This window comes from Phyllobates terribilis, unplaced genomic scaffold (genome assembly GCF_046119375.1).
Source record: "Phyllobates terribilis strain yellow unplaced genomic scaffold, ASM4611937v1 Scaffold_1__5_contigs__length_1240528914, whole genome shotgun sequence".
Lineage (NCBI taxonomy): Eukaryota > Metazoa > Chordata > Amphibia > Anura > Dendrobatidae > Phyllobates > Phyllobates terribilis.
In genome coordinates this window covers 1,043,573,022-1,043,592,722 of record NW_027362761.1, presented here as the reverse complement: position 1 = coordinate 1,043,592,722, position 19,701 = coordinate 1,043,573,022, and the positions used below count along the sequence as shown (strand labels likewise).

Here is a 19,701-nt window from a genome sequence, read left to right as displayed (position 1 = left end):
ACTGGTCCATATGCAGGTAATTGCATGTTAGCGTTTGGTTAGTGTCTTGCTTGACAAATATTATGACATTGATGTATATAGACATTTTGGTTATCAAAATATGGCTGATTTTTAATATCTACAATTCGGCTTATAATAGGTAGTGTAATCTCATTTTGATGCTTTGTATGTGCACAAATTAAACCTTAGTGGTAATAAGAAATGTATATCTTTGCGGTTAAAACATAAATTCTGACAGACACAAAGGGAAAGTTTAAGAGGTAACGTCTCTCCTTGTGGAGTGACATGCCTGACTTGCCAGTGTAAGGAGACTTGTAGGCAAAGCTCATTAAAGGGTCGATATTGACTTCTAGGATTGTTACCTCCAGTAGGTAGCACTCTTCCTCTCTGAAGAGACAATTTACATGTCAGAATTTATTGATCCTTGTTGCACACTGAACTATAGGGTATTGTGCTGTTTAGTTACCATTAGATTGAATTCAATATGCCGTACTCACTTTTTTTTTAGGATATTCACCATTTTCTTGGTGACAGTTTATCTGTTCGTTTTGATCCTCTAATGCTTTTAAGCTCTTCCATCAATTTTACAAAGGCTGCAACCATTGTTTGCTCAGGTAAGCCAACTACATGTTAGCAATTTCTTTTTTTCTTTTCACTGGATATTGTGTGGATAAGGTTTTTCTCCAATTAAACATTTAAAGGGAGACTGTTGTCAAGTTTTTTCCACCTAATCTGAGAGCAGCATAATGTACAGCCTTAGACTCTTATTCCAGCATCAGCATAGACCCTTATTCCAGTGTATCAATTACTGGGCTGCTTATTGTAGTTTTGATAAAATCACTGTTTTATCAGTACGAGATTATCACGAGGACTTGTAAACCTGCTGCTAGGTAGCCCCATGCAGTTGGTTCAGATGCAAAAAATTCATACTTATATATTTTTATTCTGAAGCTACATCGATACAGTGCTGTTTCAGGAAGCTTCACTTCCACATTCATTAATGATATGGACATAAACTCTTCATCCGCTCTTTACTTGTATGAATTTAGGGGCCTGTCTGATTCATTAGCTAAACCATAACCCTCCTGTTTGTTGACCACCCATGGTGGAGAGGGTTGCCAATTTAGCTAATAGAGCAGGATAGCCAGCCCCCTTCATCATGTGCTGACACACAGAGGTGGAGACGTTGTCCGCTATGTCAGAAGGAATGTAGACGAGCAGCTTGCTACACCAGTTGTGAAATGGGAACATTTGGAGGAGCTTATGTAAACTTACCGACAAAAGATTGATCAACAAGTGTAGCTGATCTGGTGTTTGGATTGTTTATGATAGCATTAAAATCATCATTCTCTATAGTAGTAATGCGTGTGCATAACATTTTTGTTGGCTTGTCTAAACCGGCTATTAAACAATCGCCAATTTGGCTCGTGTATAGCCGATTGCCCATTGTTTCATGGCAATGGTCGGCATGTGTAAGTGTACCTTTACTTTGTGTCCAGACATCGCAGATTTGCCAAGTAAGCTGCATTGCTAAGTATAATCATAGAATGTTAGAGTTGGAGGGGACCTCCAGGGTCACTGTGTCCAACCCCCTGCTCAATGCAGGATTCACTAAACCATCCCAGACAGATGTCTGTCCAGCCTCTGTTTGAAGCCTTCCATTGAAGGAGAACTCACAACCTCTCGTGGCTGCCTGTGCCACTCATTGATCACCTTTACTGTCAAAAAGTTTTTTCTACTCTCAATCTTCTCCTATTCAGTTTCATCCCATTACTTCTCATGTTTCCATGTGCAAATGAGAATAAGAATGATCCCTCTATACTGTGACATCCCTTCAGATATTTGAAGACGGCTATTAAAGCGCACCTGTCAGCAGGATTCTACTCAGTAAACCACATGCACTGTCAGGTGGGTGACATTACAGTGGTTAATATGATACCTTGGTTGATATCCATGCTGTGGTTCTTGTGTAATCTCTTATGCTATTATGACAGCTCACTGATCATTCACTGACCTACCTCCTATTTTACCTAGCCTTGCACTACTAGATAGATTATGTAAGATAGGAGGCAGGTCAGTGAACGATCAGTGAGCTGTCATAAGAGCATACAGATGAATACATAAGCAGAGCACCAGATAGAGCGCCCCCCACAGGCCACCCAGAAGCACGAGCATATCATCTCCAAACTGAAAGTAAAGATTACACAAGAACCACAGGACAGATTTCATCAACCAAGGCATCATATTAATCAGTATAATGTCGCCCACCGGACAGTGTTTGTAGCTTACGGAGCACAATCCTGCTGACAGGTGCGCTTTTCTCCTCTTAGCCTTCTTTTTTGCAAGCTAAACATCCCCAGATCCTTTAACCCCTTTAAAGCCCATGACGTACTAATACGCGTCTGTGCCCTGGGACTTAAGAGCCTGACACGTATTAGTACGTCATCGCGATCGCGCGCGCACATAGGCTGTGCGGGCGCGATCGCCACCGGGTGTCAGCTGATTGTCACAGCTGACACCCGGTACTATGTGCAGGGAGCGATCCCGCACCGCTCCCGACACATTAACCCCTGCAATGCTGCGATCGAAGTCGATCGCAGCATTGCGGTGGCTAAGGGGAGGTGATTGCAATACTCACCTCCTCTTCCGGCCTCCAGCTCTGTCTGCCGCGGCTTCCCGGGTGTTGCCATGACGATCCGATGTCATCATGACAACATCCGGGTCACCAGACAGCAGGAAGATTGTTTGGTCATGCGCAGTGCATGACCAAACAATCTTCTCACTGTGCAGCGCTGACAGCCTGCATAGCACAGGGATGGTGCTCCATCCCTATGCTATGCAGGCGATCAGAATAAAAAAAAGTGAAAGTCCCAGAGTGGGACAAAGTAAAAAAGTAAAAGCAAACTTTCAGAAAGTGAAAAAAAAGAAAAAAAAAGTAAAAATATAAAATAAAAAATAAAAAAAATAACCCACCAAAAATAAAAATATAATGTACCCATCAATAAATATTATTCTGAAAAAAAAAACCAAACAATAAAAATACACATTCGGTATCGCCGCGTCCGTAACGACCTGACCTATAAAACTGTCCCACTAGTTAACCGCTTAACTAGTTAACCGCTTTCAGTGAACACGGTAAAAAAAAAAAAAAAAAAAAAAAAAAAGAAGCAAAAAACAATGCTTTATTATCATACCGCCAAACAAAAAATGGAATAACACGCGATCAAAAAGACGAATAGAAATAAAAATGGTACCGCTGAAAACATAATCTTGTCCCGCAAAAAACAAGCCACTATACAGCGCCATCATCCAAAAAATCAAAAAGTTATAGCTCTCAGAATAAAGCGATGCAAAAAAATTATTTTTTATCGGTCGACCATGACAGCACCACGAGAGAGGGAATCCGCCCACCAAGGACAGGAAACCTACAGGCTTAAAAGGGGGCGGCCCTCCCTCTCGCCTCAGTTTGGTTTCCTGTCCTTGATGGAGGAAGCCGGTCGCAGGCGAAAGAACGTGGATGGCGACGGCTGTTGATCCTGCGCCCCTGTCTGGGGAGGGCAGCTCCAGCGTTGGCCTATGCTCGTGCGCCCCTATATGGGAGAGGCACAGCATCCTGAGCACTGGGGGTTCCTTTTTGCAGTGGGGCTGTGCCCCTGTCTGGGGTGGCATCCCCTTTTCTGCCTCAAGCCAGGTGCGCCTCCCGTGGGAGTGTAGGCCCTGGCTGAGCCCCAAAAGTGCGGTCGGGTCTGCATCCCGAGTGGGGGTGACAACCCAACCTCACCCTCCGTAAGTATGGGGAGGGGGGGCGAGGGCCAAGGTGATTGTGTCCCCTCGCCCTGCCCTGGGTGAACGCAGCACGGTGCATCGCTAAAGCGCGGCTTACCTGATGGAGCGCTGACAGCATGCGTCCTCGCGCGAAGCTCGTGCGGCGCGTACTTCCGGGTTTCGGTAAGTCGCGGCCCGATGACGTCACCGCGACTCGGCGATCATGTGCCGGTGTCAAAAGAGTGCGAAATTTAAAAAAAAAAAATGGAAAAAGTGTGCTGATGCGCTGCTAGAGGGGAGGAGTCAATACCTATTTAAACTATCAGGTAACATGGCTCAGTGCTTCCCAAAGCTTTATTCTTTCATTATGGAGTCTGAAGGTGTCCAGTTGCAGCAGCAGCAGGTGGAGCAGCTGCCATCTTCACCATCTCAGCGGCTGTCTGGGGAGCCCCAAAAAACGCATCGCGCACGTGGTTCTGGTAGCCGGTCATCAGGAAAATGGAGCTCGGGGTCTAGGTCTGGTCACCATACCTCCGGTAAAACGGACGAATCTGCAGCCTCTAGGGAAGGTCCCCCGGCTGAGAAGGGTCCTTCCTCCAATCCGGTACCAGCTGTTTTTTCTTCCTGAGCCGCCTGGGTAAGTGATCTTCGAGTAAGTTCACTTAGTAATATGGTATCCCTTCTCCCCTTCTAAATTTTAACAGGAGAAGAAATGTACCGCCAAGGCAAAGCATATACAGTGTGCTCTATGCAAGTCTCTTCTTCCTGACGGATACCCTAAAAAGCTATGTCAGTTATGCATAAACCAGACACTGGCAGAAGAGGGTCCTGCTCTAGCTTCTGGTATAAAAAAAACCTTAGTTAAAACAGAGATTCACAAGGTCCTCTCCAAGAGAGTTAAAGAGAAAGTGAACTCGGACTGTGAGATCCCCTTAGTCTTGGATGACCCCCTATCCTCTCCCTATGAATCGGATTCAGATAGTGCAGCTTTTTCCTCAGCTTCCTCCTCTGATAGTGGTGTGGGACAAAATTGCTTCCCCCTTGGTGAAGTGAACGGATTGATTAAAATGGTTCGGTCCACTATGGGCATCACAGAGGCCAGGCAGGAGAAGTCAGTCCAGGACGTTATGTTCGGGGGACTGGGTCAAAGGAAGAGAAGGAGTTTTCCGTTGAACGAAAAGATTCAGGGCTTAATCCTTAGTGAATGGAAAAAAACGGAAAGGAAGGGCGCTCTACCTCCATTCTTCAAAAGGAAGTACCCCTTTGAGGAATCGGCTTCTTCCTCCTGGGAAAAAGCCCCCAAGATAGATGTGGCCATTTCCAAAGCCTCTAAGAGTTCCTCCCTTCCGTTTGATGATATGGGAGCTCTTAAAGACCCCCTGGATAGAAAGGCTGATTCTTTCCTTAGAGGGACCTGGGAGACTTCGGCGGGAGCCCTAAAACCTGCGGTGGCAGCTACCTGTACCGCCAGGTCCCTAATGATCTGGCTGGACCAGCTTGAAGCCCATCTTAAAAACAATACCCCCAGGAAGGAAATCTTGGCAGACATGTCTCTTCTTCAGGGGGCGGCAGCCTTTCTAGCGGACGCATCGGCAGATTCTGTCAGATTAGCAGCAAGGTCGGCCGCCATGTCTAACTCGGCCCGGAGAGCCTTGTGGCTAAAATGTTGGCCGGGGGACATTCATGCGAGGACAAGACTCTGTGCTATCCCTTGTGAAGGGGGACATCTTTTTGGGTCGGTACTGGATAGAGCAAGTGACACAAAAAGAGGCTTTCCTAACCTATCTGCCCCCACGTACAAACGTCCTTTTCAGAAAAGAAGGTTTCTACTTAATAAGCGCCAGAAGGGTCAAGATAAATGGGAAGACCGTAAACCGAAAGGTAAAGGGCTCCTGTTTGGATCCTCTTCTGCTAGCCAAGGCCCCCGAAAACCGAGCCAATGACTCGCGGCCCAGGTAGGGGGGAGGTTATTGGGCTTCTTATCTGCCTGGACAAATATTTCTTCTAATAATTGGATCCTTGGTCTGGTAGGTTCCGGCCTGAGACTCGACTTTCAGCGAGTCCCTCGTGGGAGGTTCGTCCTGACCCCAAACCGGTCCTCAACACGGGAGCAGATTGCCCTACAAGTGGAGGTCCTGAATCTGGTCCATAAAGCCGTCTTAGTGGAGGTCCCGATAGCAGAAAAGGGACTGGGGTTCTACTCACCGTTATTTTTGGTCACTAAACCTGACGGATCCTTTAGTTGTATTATTAACCTTAAGGCCCTGAATACATTTTTGTTAATTCCCACCTTTAAAATGGAGTCCATTAAGTCTACTATAAAACTATTGTTTTCAGGCTGTCACATGGTAGTTTTGGATCTAAAGGACGCATATTACCATATACCTATACACAGAAGCTTCCAAAAATACCTTAGAGTGGCCTGGGTCATAGGGGATGAAATCAAACATTTCCAATTTGCGGCCTTGCCATTCGGTCTCGCTATAGCCCCTAGGATATTTACGAAGGTGATAGCGGATGTGATGGCTCATGTACGGGAACATAATGTGTTAATTATCCTTTACTTAGATGATTTTTTGATCATTGGGGACTCAGCCTCTCAATGTGTCTCCCATCTTAAATTGGTCTCCTATTCTGGAGGGCCTGGGCTGGATTCTAAATCTGGAGAAATCCAGGGTAGTCCCTTCGAGAGTACAGCAGTTCCTAGGTATCATGCTAGACTCAGACCTCCAGATGTGTTTCCTTCCAGAAGCCAAAAAACAGAAGGTCAAAAGGCTGGTGGAAGGAGCTTTGCGAACCCGGTCATGTCCCTTAGGGCTGCAATGTCCTTACTTGGTACCCTAATATCTTGTCTGCCGGGGGTAATGTGGGCACAACACTCCAGAGTTTTACAGTGGGACATCCTACAGAATGAGGTCTCGTTACTTGGGCGCTTGGAGAGACGGATGTTCTTATCTCCTCGGTCTATTGACTCTCTACAGTGGTGGGTGAATTTAGAAAACTTATCTCAAGGAGTTCCCTGGGTGGTCAGAATATCTGAAATAATTACAACTGACGCAAGTCTACATGGATGGGGAGCTCACTTGGGGGATATGATTGCCCAGGGGTTCTGGTCGGACGCTGAGAGAGCTCTTTCCTCTAATACCAGGGAACTACTGGCAGTTGATAGGGCTGTTAATCATTTCTTACCATTCCTTCACAATAAGAACATTAGGATCCTGTCCAATAATAATATAGCAGTAGCTTATATTAACCATCAGGGGGGTACTCGTGCTGGATCGCTAATGAGAGTGGCGGATCATCTCTTTCAGATCTCGGAACGCCATCTCCTCTCTTTGACAACCCTCCACATCATAGGGAAAGAAAATTCAAAGGCAGACTTCTTAAGCCGTCATTTTTTAAGGCAAGGCGAATGGGAACTAAAACAGGACATTTTTTCCCTATTAGTCTGGAAATGGGGTCTTCCGGTGGTGGATCTCTTCGCCACAAAGCAAAACCGGAAGACAAAGGTTTTTTGTTCCCTAGATCCGAGAGAAAGGCCCCTGACAGTAGACGCTCTCCAAATCCCTTGGAACTTCAGTCTGGCCTATGCCTTCCCACCGTTAAACCTTCTGCCTATGGTGCTAAGAAAGATCAGAGAGGACAAGGCAAGGGTCCTCTTGATCACCCCCTTTTGGCCCAAAATACCCTGGTTCTCATGCCTGAGGAACATGTCCATCTCGGACCCTTGGGTCCTGCCCGAAGTTCCGGATCTCCTCAACCAGGGTCCAGTGCTCCATCCGCGAGCTCCGAGCCTCCACTTGACGGCGTGGAATTTGAGAGGTCCCTGCTAGAACTAAAAGGGTTTTCCCAGAGTCTAGTGTCTACTTTATTACGTAGTAGAAAGCCTGTCACTACCAAAATTTATGCAAAAATTTGGAACAAGTTTTTATCCTTTTCTAAATCTTCAGTGGATAAGGGAGCGCCAATTGGGAAGATTTTAGAGTTCCTACAAAGGGGCTTCGAGCTGGGATTAGCAACGAGCACCTTGAAGGTCCAAGTGTCGGCACTAGGTGCGCTCTATAACTGTGTCCTCGCAGAAAACTATTGGATTTCCCGCTTTATAAAAGCAGTAGGTAGGTCCAGGCCGGTTACCAAAACTAATGTCGTTCCATGGGACCTAAACCTGGTTCTGAAAGCGTTAGCTGGGTCACCCTTTGAGCCGATATATTCTGTATCCCTGAGATCTATTAGCCTCAAAACAGCGCTTCTTGTAGCCCTAACATCTGCTAGGAGGATTGGTGATATTCAGGCTCTGTCCTCTGGCCCTCCCTTCACCCAGGTCCTGGACGACAGAATAATTCTTAGAGCAGATCCAGCATACTTGCCTAAGGTAGCTTCCCGGTTTCATAGACTTCAGGAAGTAATATTACCCTCTTTTTGCCCGAACCCTAGTAATCAGAGAGAAGCAGATTTCCATGCTTTAGATGTGAGAAGGTGTGTGGTTAGGTGCCTTGCTGTCACTCAGCCCTTTAGGAGAGATAGTTCCTTGTTTATCTCCTATCAGGGGGTTAGGAAGGGGCTTAAGGTCTCTAGATCCACCATAGCTAGATGGATTAGGGAGGCCATTACGCTAGCCTATGTATCCAGCGGAGAGGAACCACCACGTGACCTGAAAGCTCACTCTACCCGGGCGGTGGCAACCTCATGGGCAGAGAGGTCTGGCGTCTCGATGGAGGACATATGTAAGGCAGCTACCTGGTCTTCTCCATCTACCTTCTATAAGCACTATAGACTAGATCTGGGTGCTTCGTCTGACCTCACATTTGGGAGAAGGGTGCTCCAAGCGGTGGTCCCTCCCTAGAATCTTCATCTCTGCAATTCTCTTGTGGTGCTGTCATGGTCGACCGATAAAGAGATTAGTTACTTACCGGTAACGGGATTTCTCGGAGACCATGACCGCACCCTTATATTCCCTTCCTTCACCCCTTTTTGGGAGCACTTCTTATCTGTTTACATTCTTTATTCTCACACATTGGTGTTGTAAGAAAATGTATATACTGTTTGTTTCATGATTATGTTGCTATGTCTACTAACCGGGCGGTCCTCTCAATGCTCTGTAATCCAAACTGAGGCGAGAGGGAGGGCCGCCCCCTTTTAAGCCTGTAGGTTTCCTGTCCTTGGTGGGCGGATTCCCTCTCTCTCGTGGTGCTGTCATGGTCTCCGAGAAATCCTGTTACCGGTAAGTAACTAATCTCTTTATATAAAATAGCTTTTATTGTGTAAAAGCGCCAAAACATAGAAAAACAATATAAATGTGGTACCGCTGTAAACATACTGACCCGAAGAATAAAGCTATCTTATCAATTTTACCACACGCGGAGTAGAATAAATTTTTTAAAAAAAAAACCCAATTCCTGATTTGTTGGATTTTGTTTATTCTGCCTCCCAAAAGCTGGAATAGAAAGCGATCAAAAAATGGCACCAATAAAAACGTCAACTCATCCCGCAAAAAACAAGCCGTCACATGACTGTCGGCCAAAATCTGGAATATTATAGCTCTCAAAATATTGCGATGCAAAAACTAGATTTTACAAAATGTGTCTTTTAGTGTGTGACAGCTGTCAATCATAAAAACCCGATATCATTCTGGTATCTCTGTAGTCGCACCGACCCGAAGAATTAGGTCGTCTAATCACTTATACCGCACTAGGAACGGCGTAAAAAATAAACGCTAGGGCTGGGGTTGGGGTTAGGGTTGTGCTAATGTTAGGGTTAGGGTTGGGGTTAGGGTTTTTTTTTTTCAAAAGTAAGAAAAAAAAAAGATGACTATATGGCAACTAGTGTTGAACGCAAGTGCTCGCTACTTGAGTTTGCATCGGGTGCTCTGGTTTGCATTGAGCATCGCGGGTGCTCGAGTCTCCGCCCTATATGCTTCGCGGCCAAAAAAACCTCGCGGGGATTGCCTGCCATGCACGAGCGATCCCCGCATGTTTTTTTTGGGGTGTCTAATAACCGTGAAACATGCGGGCGAGGACTCGAGCATTTCACTTGAGCACCCGTGATACTTGGTGCATACCCGAGTACCCGATGCAAACTCAAGTAGCAAGCACTTGCGCTCAAGACTAATGACAACTTATTCAATATGATGACCTAATGTCATCAAATTCTGTGTCGTACCTCTGGGTTCAAAATGTTCACTATACCCCTTGATAAAATCCTTGAGGGGTGTAGTTTCCAAAATGGGGTCACTTGTGGGTGTTTTCAACTATTTAGGCACATCAGGGGCTCTCCAAACGCGACATGGCGTCCGCTCTCGATTCCAGCCGATTTTGCGTTCAAAAAGTCACACAGTGCTCCTTCCCTTCTGAACTCTGCTGTGCGCCCAAACAATGTATTTACCCCACATATGGGGCATTGGCATACTCAGGAGAAATTGCACAAAAGTTTTTGGGGTCCATTTTCTCCTCTTACCCTTGTGAAAATAAAAAAAAATGGGGCTAAAACCATTTTTGTGGAAAAAGTTTGATTTTTTTATTTTCACGGCTCCATGTTATAAACTTCTGTAAAGGACTTGGGGGTTCAAGGTGCTCACCACACATCTAGATAAGTTTCCTGAGGGGTCTGGTTTCCAAAATGGTGTCACTTGTGGGGTTTTTTCACTGTTTAGACACATCAGGGGCTCCCTAAATGCAACATGGCGTCCGCTAATTATTCAAGCAAATTTTACATTCAAAAAGTCAAATGGCGCTCCTTCTCTTCCAAACCCTGCCGTGCGCCCAAACAGTGGTTGTCCCCCACATATGGGGTATCTGCTTACTCAGGAGAAACTGCACAACAAATTTTGGGGTCCATTTTTTCCTGTTACCCCTGCGAAAATAAAAAAATTGTGTCTAAAGTAACATTTTTGTGAAAAAAGGTAAATGTTAATTTTTTTCTTCCACGTTCCAAAAATTCCTATGAAGCACCTGAAGGGTTAATAAAGTTCTTGAATGTGGTTTTGAGCACCTTGAGGGGTGCAGTTTTTAGAATGGTGTCACTTTTGGGTATTTTCTGTCATAAAGACCCCTCAAAGTGACTTTAAATATGATGTGGTCCCTAAAAAAATGGTTTTGCAAATTTTGTTGGAAAAATTAGAAATCGCTGGTCAACTTTTAACCCTTATAGCTCCACAATAAAAAAAAAAATTTGGTTCCAAAATTGTGCTGTTGTAAAGTAGACATGTGGGAAATGTTATTTATTAACTATTTTGTGTGACCTACAGCACAGACCAAAAGTTTGGACACACCTTCTCATTTAAAGATTTTTCTGTATTTTCAGGACTATGAAAATTATACATTCACACTGAAGGCATCAAAACTATGAATTAACACATGTGGAATTATATACACAAAAAAGTGTGAAACAGCTGAAAATATGTCTTCTATTCTAGGTTCTTCAAAGTAGCCACCTTTTGCTTTGATGACTGCTTTGCACACTCTTGGCATTCTCTTGATAAGCTTCAAGAGATAGTCACCGGAAATGGTCTTCCAACAATCTTGAAGGAGTTCCCAGAGATGTTTAGCACTTGTTGGCCCTTTTGCCTTCACTCTGCGGTCCAGCTCACCCCAAACCATCTCGATTGGGTTCAGGTCTGGTGACTGTGGAGGCCAGGTCATCTGGCATAGCACCCCATCACTCTCCTTTTTTGTCAAATAGCCCTTACACAGCCTGGAGGGGTGTTTGGGGTCATTGTCCTGTTGAAAAATAAATGATGGTCCAACTAAACGCATACCGGATGGAATAGCATGCTGCTGCAAGATGCTGTGGTAGCCATGCTGGTTCAGTATGCCTTCAATTTTGAATAAATCCCCAACAGTGTCACCAGCAAAGCACCCCCGCACCACCACACCTCCTCCTCCATGCTTCACGGTGGGAACCAGGCATGTAGAGTCCATCCGTTCACCTTTTCTGCGTCGCACAAAGACACGGTGGTTGGAACCAAAGATCTCAAATTTGGACTCATCAGACCAAAGCACAGATTTCCACTGGTCTAATGTCCATTCCTTGTATTCCTTAGCCCAAACAATTCTCTTCTGCTTGTTTCCTGTCCTTAGCAGTGGTTTCCTAGCAGCTATTTTACCATGAAGGCCTGCTGCACAAAGTCTACTCTTAACAGTTGTTGTAGAGATGTGTCTGCTGCTAGAACTCTGTGTGGCATTAACCTGGTCTCTAATCTGAGCTGCTGTTAACCTGCGATTTCTGAGGCTGGTGACTTGGATAAACTTATCCTCAGAAGCAGAGGTGACTCTTGGTCTTCCTTTCCTGGGGCGGTCCTCATGTGAGCCAGTTTCTTTGTAGAGCTTGATGGTTTTTGCACCTGCACTTGGGGACACTTTCAAAGTTTTCCCAATTTTTCGGACTGACTGACCTTCATTTCTTAAAGTAATAATGGCCGCTCGTTTTTCTTTACTTAGCTGCTTTTTTCTTGCCATAATACAAATTCTAACAGTCTATTCAGTAGGACGATCAACTGTGTATCCACCAGACTTCTGCACAACACAACTGATGGTCCCAACCCCATTTATAAGGCAAGAAATCCCACTTATTAAACCTGACAGGGCACACCTGTGAAGTGAAAACCATTTCCGGTGACTACCTCTTGAAGCTCATCAAGAGAATGCCAAGAGTGTGCAAAGCAGTCATCAAAGCAAAAGGTGGCTACTTTGAAGAACCTAGAATATAAGACATATTTTCAGTTGTTTCACACTTTTTTGTTAAGTATATAATTCCACATGTGTTAATTCATAGTTTTGATGCCTTCAGTGTGAATGTACAATTTTCATAGTCATGAAAATACGGAATAATCTTTAAATGAGGTGTGTCCAAACTTTTGGTCTGTACTGTATCTCTCTGATTTAAGGGCATAAAAATTCAAATTTTGAAAATTGCATTTCCATTTTTTTCACACACAAACGCAAGTGATATCGATGAAATTTTACCACTATCATGAAGTACAATATGTCGCGAAGAAACAATCTCAGAATCAGGGGGATCCATTGAAGCGTTCCAGAGTAATTACCTCATAAAGTGACAGTGGTCAGAATTGTAAAAATTGGCCTGGTCATTAATGTGCAAACCACCTTGGGTTGTAAAGGGGTTAATCGTTCCAATTAGGACATAGTTTACAGTCCGCTCACCATCCTGATAGCTCTTCTCTGAATTTGCTCCAGTTTTTCAATGTCTTTTTTAAAATGTGGTGCCCAGTACGGGACACAGTATTCCAGATGAGGTCTGACCAAGGAGGAGTGGAGGGGGATAATTACTTCACGTTATCTAGACTCTGTGCTTCTCTTAATACATCCCAGAACTGTTTGCATTTTTTGCTGCTGCATCACTCTGTTGACTCATGTGCAGTCTGTGATCTATTAGTATACCCAAGTCTTTTCACACGTGCTGTTTCTTAGTCCTAATCCTCCCCTTCGACTTGGCTTTGAAGTGTTAGTGAATGTGCTCACAATCAAGAATAGCAGCATTTTGGACATAGCGTATTTTCGCTGCGTCCAAAATGCTGCATTCTACACTACAAGCACAGTGGATGGGATTTATAGAAATCCTATGCCTACAGTGCCTCTATTTAACACTGCGTAAACTCACCCGCTGTAGCGGAGATGCTAGTCTGTGATGCTTCGTTTCTACAGTAGAATGAATTTGATGTGGTAAATCCGCATATTACCTAAACACAAGTGCGTAATTAGAACGCAACATTTTGGACACAGCAAAAATATTCTGCCTCCAAAACGCTGCTATTCCAGATGGTGGGAATGTACCCTTATGGCTTTGAAGTGTTAGTTTTACTGTTTACTTTTTTGTTTTTGCTTTGTTTGCATTACTGTTCTGTGTTATTGATCCAGTTATCTACCGTCGCAGTGTTTAATAAGCCGCAGATGGCTTGTGTGGGAGGAGAAGTCGGGTGTTGTGCAGCAGATTGCTGGATGGAGGGAAGTTGGGAATAGTGAGAAGCAAGTACCTTGTAGGACAGGAGAAGCCATGAGCGATTGGTTCCTTTGATAGAACAGCCTGAATATGGTTCACACAAAACAGCTGTAGAACTCATATTTTGCTATTATTAGAAAAGTTGGACACATAATAATTTTTAAAGGTTTTTTTTTTGTTTTTAGGATACCTGTGTCCCCAGGCACAGTTCAGTATAAAAAGACAAACTGCTTTACTTGCCATATTCTTATCCAGCGCTAAGTCTCCGTCGCTTTTTCTTGTGTATGTTGTTGTTTGCAGTGCAGACACCACTTCGACAGCACTGCAGCCAATCACCAAGCTCAGCAGGCTCTGCCTGTGTAGACAGTATGAGATGCTGAAATCACGAGCTGCACCTAAGCATACAACTTTCCTGAATACCCCCTTTGAGGACCAATCAGCTCTCCTTACATGTCTTTTATAGTAAATAGTTCTAATCTCCACGAAGTAGCAATTATGGGCAGCTTTTATCATAACTCTGTGTTGTGATAGTCCTCTGTTATTCCTCCTATAATTTTATGGTTCAGTAGAAAACTGGGGGTTATTTGTCAAAGGGGTGTGTCCTTACATAGCAGGAGGAGTAGCAGAGGAAGGCCACAATGCAGAGGTCTAAGAAAAGATCCTCTGGAATTATTTTATTGAAAATTCCAATTACTTACTGAAACACACATCTGATGCTACTATTAAATTTGCCATACGATAAATAGGAATACATATTAGACCATGTGTGGGTTATGTGGTGGCCATGGAACAGCTACTGATCTTCCATTAATTTTTTTTTTTTAACTTCTGTTTTTCTACAGCCTTACGAGAGTCTGAGTGTGACTCCTCTTATGCAAAACGACTTCTCGTCCTACAAGCTGCGCCTCCTCCCCCAACCCTGTGCGTTTCCTACAACATATCAGAGGGGTACGTTCACACCTCGGGAACCTTTTATGAGTGGTATGAGTGTGGTTCTGTGTGATGGCACCAGCACAAACAATGGACTCAAACTATTATGTGTAATGAAATATAATCAAACAGGTTGTGAAATTAATAAAATACATTAAAATATAATTTAGAAAAAATAGATTCAAAAGAAAGCTTATTCCCTTTGTTCCATGTAGTTTTTATAATTGCTATATAACTGCGTGTTCTTCTGTAATACTTAATTTCGCCCATTCTGTTCCACAACTATTTCTTGATCATCAGCCACTTTCAGATGTGACAGTTGCACCGACTACATAGTAAGAATCCTATTAAACATATGGACTAGGGATTTGGTTTTGACCCTATTGCCTCAAAAGTGCTAAGAGAGGCCTGGTGCCAAGAGCTCTCAACACCTGGAGAGATTCTGGTGTCAGAGAGCTGCCGAAAAATCACCCAATTTTATTGTTTGTATATTTCAACCCTCTACCGACATATGATGTACTGGTATGTCATATGCCGGCTCCCTAACTTTGATGCGGACTTTCACGCCGAGCCCGCATATTTCCTGGCACATGATGGCTGATTTAATCACCTGACGTGTGCCTTTAACAGCTGACGGTGGAGCTCCATACGCGGCTCTTAACCTGTTAAGTCCTGCTGTCAATATCTGAAGAGCCGGGGGTAAGGTGGGTGGGTCGGGGAGTGCGTCGTTCTATGCTCCCATCGGCGCTCCCATGACGGCCGGGGGTCTGCTGGTGACCCACCATGCCTGTAATTATGACCTTCCTGTGAAAGCCAGCCCGTGGCTGCCATTCACACTCATAGGAGATTGTGAATTTCTCTATACATAGCAGTGCTGAAGCCCTTGCTATGTAGAGTACAAGCGATCAGACAATCGCAGCTTCAAGTCCCCTAAGAAGACTATTAAATACAATAAAAAGTAAAAAATGTGTTTTTATTTAATTTTTAAAAACTTAAGTTCAAATCACCCCTCTTTTGCCCCATAAAAATAAAACAAAAATTCACCTGTTTGCTATTGCTGCATTCGTAAAAGTCTGATATATCAAAATTAAAAAATTAATTCAATCGGTAAACGGCGTAATGAGAAAAAAATCGAAAAGCCAGAATTACCTTTTTTTGGGCTGCTACAACATTGCAATAAAAAGCAGTAAGAGGCAACCAAAACATCATATCTGCCCCAAAATGGTATCAATAAAAACGTCAGCTCAGGGAGCGAACAATAAGCCCTCACACAGCCCCAGATCCGGAAAAAGGAAAAAGTTACAGGCCTCAGAAAATGGCAACACAAAGAAAGCGTTTTATTTTTTTATGAACTTCCGAAATTCTTTTCACCACTTAAAAAAACAAGACAGAAAAACCATGCATGTTTGGTATTTGCGCACACATACTGACCTGGAGAATCGTATTGCCAGGTCTGTTTTACTGTATAGCAAGCATGGTAAATAAAAAAAAACAATTGTCAAATTGCACTTTTTTTTGCGATTTCAACACACTTGGATTTTTTTCCCGCTTTCCAGTGCATCACATGATGAAATAAATGGTGTCATTCAAAGCACTACTTGTACTGCAAAAAGCAAGCCCTCGTACAGCTGTATTGACTTTTAAAATAAAAAAAGTTATGGCTCTATGGATAAAGGAAGGAGAAAACGAAACCCAAAAAAAAGAGGCAATGGCGTGAAGGTGTTAATAAGACCACACGGTGCTTAGTGATACCAGTATCTAGAATATTTTCTCAATTTTTATATGTTTCTCCAGGTATCTGAATTTTGACGCTTCAAAAATATCATTTTACATGCAACAACTTCAGAATCCCTCTGGGTTGTGGTCATTGTGGCTGGAAAACAACTTGAACTTTCCTGTAATTCTCACTGACGTGTTTGTACCCGAACAAGTCCAGAGGCTCTTTAAGGTACGGTGGATATTATGGGTAGCTAGTGCTATTATACTATAAACGAGAGTCATTAAGATATCTGCTAGGAGTAGACCACCTTGTATTCATCCGTGCGGACTCTGGCAACTCAGTGCATGCCCCATTGTTATCCATTATAGCGGATCAGAGTCGGCCATTCATGTCCATGGGGGAATCATTGAAAATGTATAAAAAAAAAAAAACCCCTGAAGAATCCATTTTCCATCTGTTTTCAAATGATTTATTGCAGTAACAATGAAAAAAAGAAAAAGTTGAGACAACATCCTTCAGTTTTTACGAGTGACAGTGATGCAAAACAGATGCCAAAGGGGAGAAAATGTTTTTTTCTTTTAATATATGAAAAATGGAAATTGATGTCGGTGTGTCCTTACTGCAAATGATGTAGAACCATGCCTTTGTTTTACGATCTAGACTTATTTATTCTGAAAGGTTGCTCATTACCCTCACAAGCAAGCATTCAGAAGAAAATATTTTCTTACCGCTTTTTTACTAGAGACCTCTACTGGTAAAATTTGTGACATTAACAGGTAATTTTATCTAAGTCTGTCACCCCAAAACGTCTGTCAGCGTGGCCATTCGGTTAAGTGCACTTTCCCACTTGTTTTCCATCTATGTCTACACGTCTTCAAAGTGTAAAGCCAGAGCTGTCCGCCAATAAAGAGGAGGACGGAGATAAATGACAATCAAGTAGGTGGCAAGGTGCACTGAACTGTTTGGACAAGACAAGGGAGCACCAAGGTACTGTGTGCTTGATTTGAACAGCTACTTTGTGCTGTCAGACTTTCCTATATAAATTACCTGTTACATAGGTTGAAAAACAACACTAAATCCATCAAGTTTAACCTTTCTCCACCAGTTATACATTAATAATAAAAATAATTTTTATTTTTATATAGCGCCAACATATTCCGCAGCGATTTACGTACATTATCATTGTGAGCCCCAATGGGGGCAGCAAGCTAAATTCCCTATCAGTAGGTCTTTGGAGTCTGGGAGGAAACCCTCGCAAACACGGGGAGAAGATACAAACTCTTTGCAGATGTGGTCCTTGGTGGGATTTGAACCCAGGACCCCAGCTGGGGTCCACTGTGCTGCCCATTCTCTACCCATTATTACATTATGTATAGCCCACAATGCCATTTGTTGTGAGAGGAGCATCACAACTTGTTCTTTTTTTATATATTGTTTCCTTGTAGATTGTGAGCCCTCACGAGCAGGGTCCTCTCTCCTCTTGTACCAGTCAATGACTTGTATTGTTCATAGATTATTGTAATTGTTTTTGTATATATACCCCTTTTCACGTGTAAAGTGCCATGGAACAATGGTGCTATAATAATAATAAAAGTGTTATATTATTCTCACCTGTACAGATATGTGGAATAGGCCTTATAGAAAATGACCAAATAGCTCTGAACTGGGGTCAAGTTTTCAAAATAGGTTTTAATTTACTGATTGCTAGGACCCTCATTTATCCCAAAAACAGAGCCCTGGAGAGCCCACTTTGAACAGTATAATGTTCCCGCATTGGTCGGACCACTCCATTCATAGTGATTGGAGCTGCTTGAGATAGGTGAGTGCTGTACTGTCACATCTGTAGTCTGGTAGACAGTGAATAGAGTGGTGGTGCACTGAACCAGAGCCCTGTTCTCGGGATCGGTGAGTGATATAGCAATAGAAGCCCGCAGCAATCTGCAAGCTGTATCCTATTATGCGGATAGGCGAGAACCACCATTTATGACCCAACCCCTCTATAAAAACAGCTACACTTTCATATGACTGCTCTATGTTCTCCCTGTGTTTGTGTGGGTTTCCTCCCCTTTCCCCCGCTTCCTCCCACACTCCAAAGACATACTGATAGGAAATCTAGATTGTGAGCCCCAATTGGGACAGTGATGATGATGTCTGTTAAGTGCTGTGGAATTAATGTTACTATATAAGCAAAGCATAATAATAAATTAATTGTGACATGTTAAGATGGTTTAGGGCGAAAATGGACTGTAGTGTCTGATTGTGCCTCCCTACCAGAAATTAGCATTCTCTTTGAAGTGTTTACTTGAAAGCGCCCTCCTTTAATCAGGTTTTTTTTTTTAACCTTGAAGCGTTTATCCGATACTGGTGAACCACTTATTAACACTACCTGGGTGCTGCATATATTTTTAAAAATGGTCTATACTTCCTGGACCGGTGCAGATCCTCCTCTTCCAGAGCTGTGTCCGCCTCCAGTCTCCTGGCATAAATAATTTCATGTCACAAGTACACCCAATCAGCAGCTGCAGATTGGCCGCAGCATTCACATTTGGCCTCTGTTGCTGCAGCAGATCAGCGGCTGCTGATTGGGTGCAGTAGTTATGTGACATTGTAAGTCAGGAGACCAGCTCGAGACACAGGGCTGAGAGCGTAGGAACGTCACCGATCCAGGAAGTAAGTATAAATCTTTATTTTTATTTATATGAACTCTCTGCCTTTAATAAGGAGTTGTTCTGTAGTTGACGACCCCTGTAAGGTAGAATGCCTTTACATCATCCTAATTATTGAGACCTAACCTCCTGTTCATTTTCTTTGTCATTGTGCAGATACTTAACTTCACTCACTTGCTGCCAGTACCACCAGGCTGCTGGGACATATGTACAATGAAAATCCACGCCAAAGAGTCTCCTTTGAATTTTTTGACCAACCTAATGTTGAGCACATCATTGGGTGTTACATTTGAGATTCCGATACTTGTATATAAGGTGAGTTTTTTCTCTCCTGAATTTACATATAAAAATGAGCGGAAGCTGTAGTGTTCTATGTACATGTTCAGACTGCGGGCTTACTGGCTGTGCAAACCTCTAATTGACTTCTACTTTACTTGTAGAATGCTGTAATAACTGTTTTATCTACCTGAGAAATCATTAAAAAAAAACAAAAAAAACCCCTAAAAAACTGTTTGTTTTTTTTTTTTTTTTTTTTTTTTTTAATTTCTACATATATAATTGTGGCTGCAGAGGTGAAGAACGTTTTTTGTTTTGTTTTAACCCCTTCACAACATATGACGTATATTAATTTACATTATATGTTGGGTTCCTGCCTTTGATGCGGAC

At 43.3% G+C, this 19,701-nt stretch overlaps 1 protein-coding gene across 2 annotated transcripts in view; it reads left to right on the top strand.

Moving 5' to 3' along the window:
• Positions 1–19,701, top strand: part of TMEM131L (transmembrane 131 like) — a 132,901-nt gene that overhangs the window by 75,233 nt on the left and 37,967 nt on the right. For both annotated transcript variants that reach the window (XM_073645239.1, XM_073645242.1), the window contains 5 exons: positions 1–16; positions 509–614; positions 14,562–14,667; positions 16,444–16,597; positions 19,192–19,350. The exon at positions 1–16 is cut by the window's left edge and continues 40 nt beyond it. In XM_073645239.1, coding sequence (XP_073501340.1) covers positions 1–16; positions 509–614; positions 14,562–14,667; positions 16,444–16,597; positions 19,192–19,350 — 541 coding nt within the window. The remainder of the gene's footprint in view (positions 17–508; positions 615–14,561; positions 14,668–16,443; positions 16,598–19,191; positions 19,351–19,701) is intronic.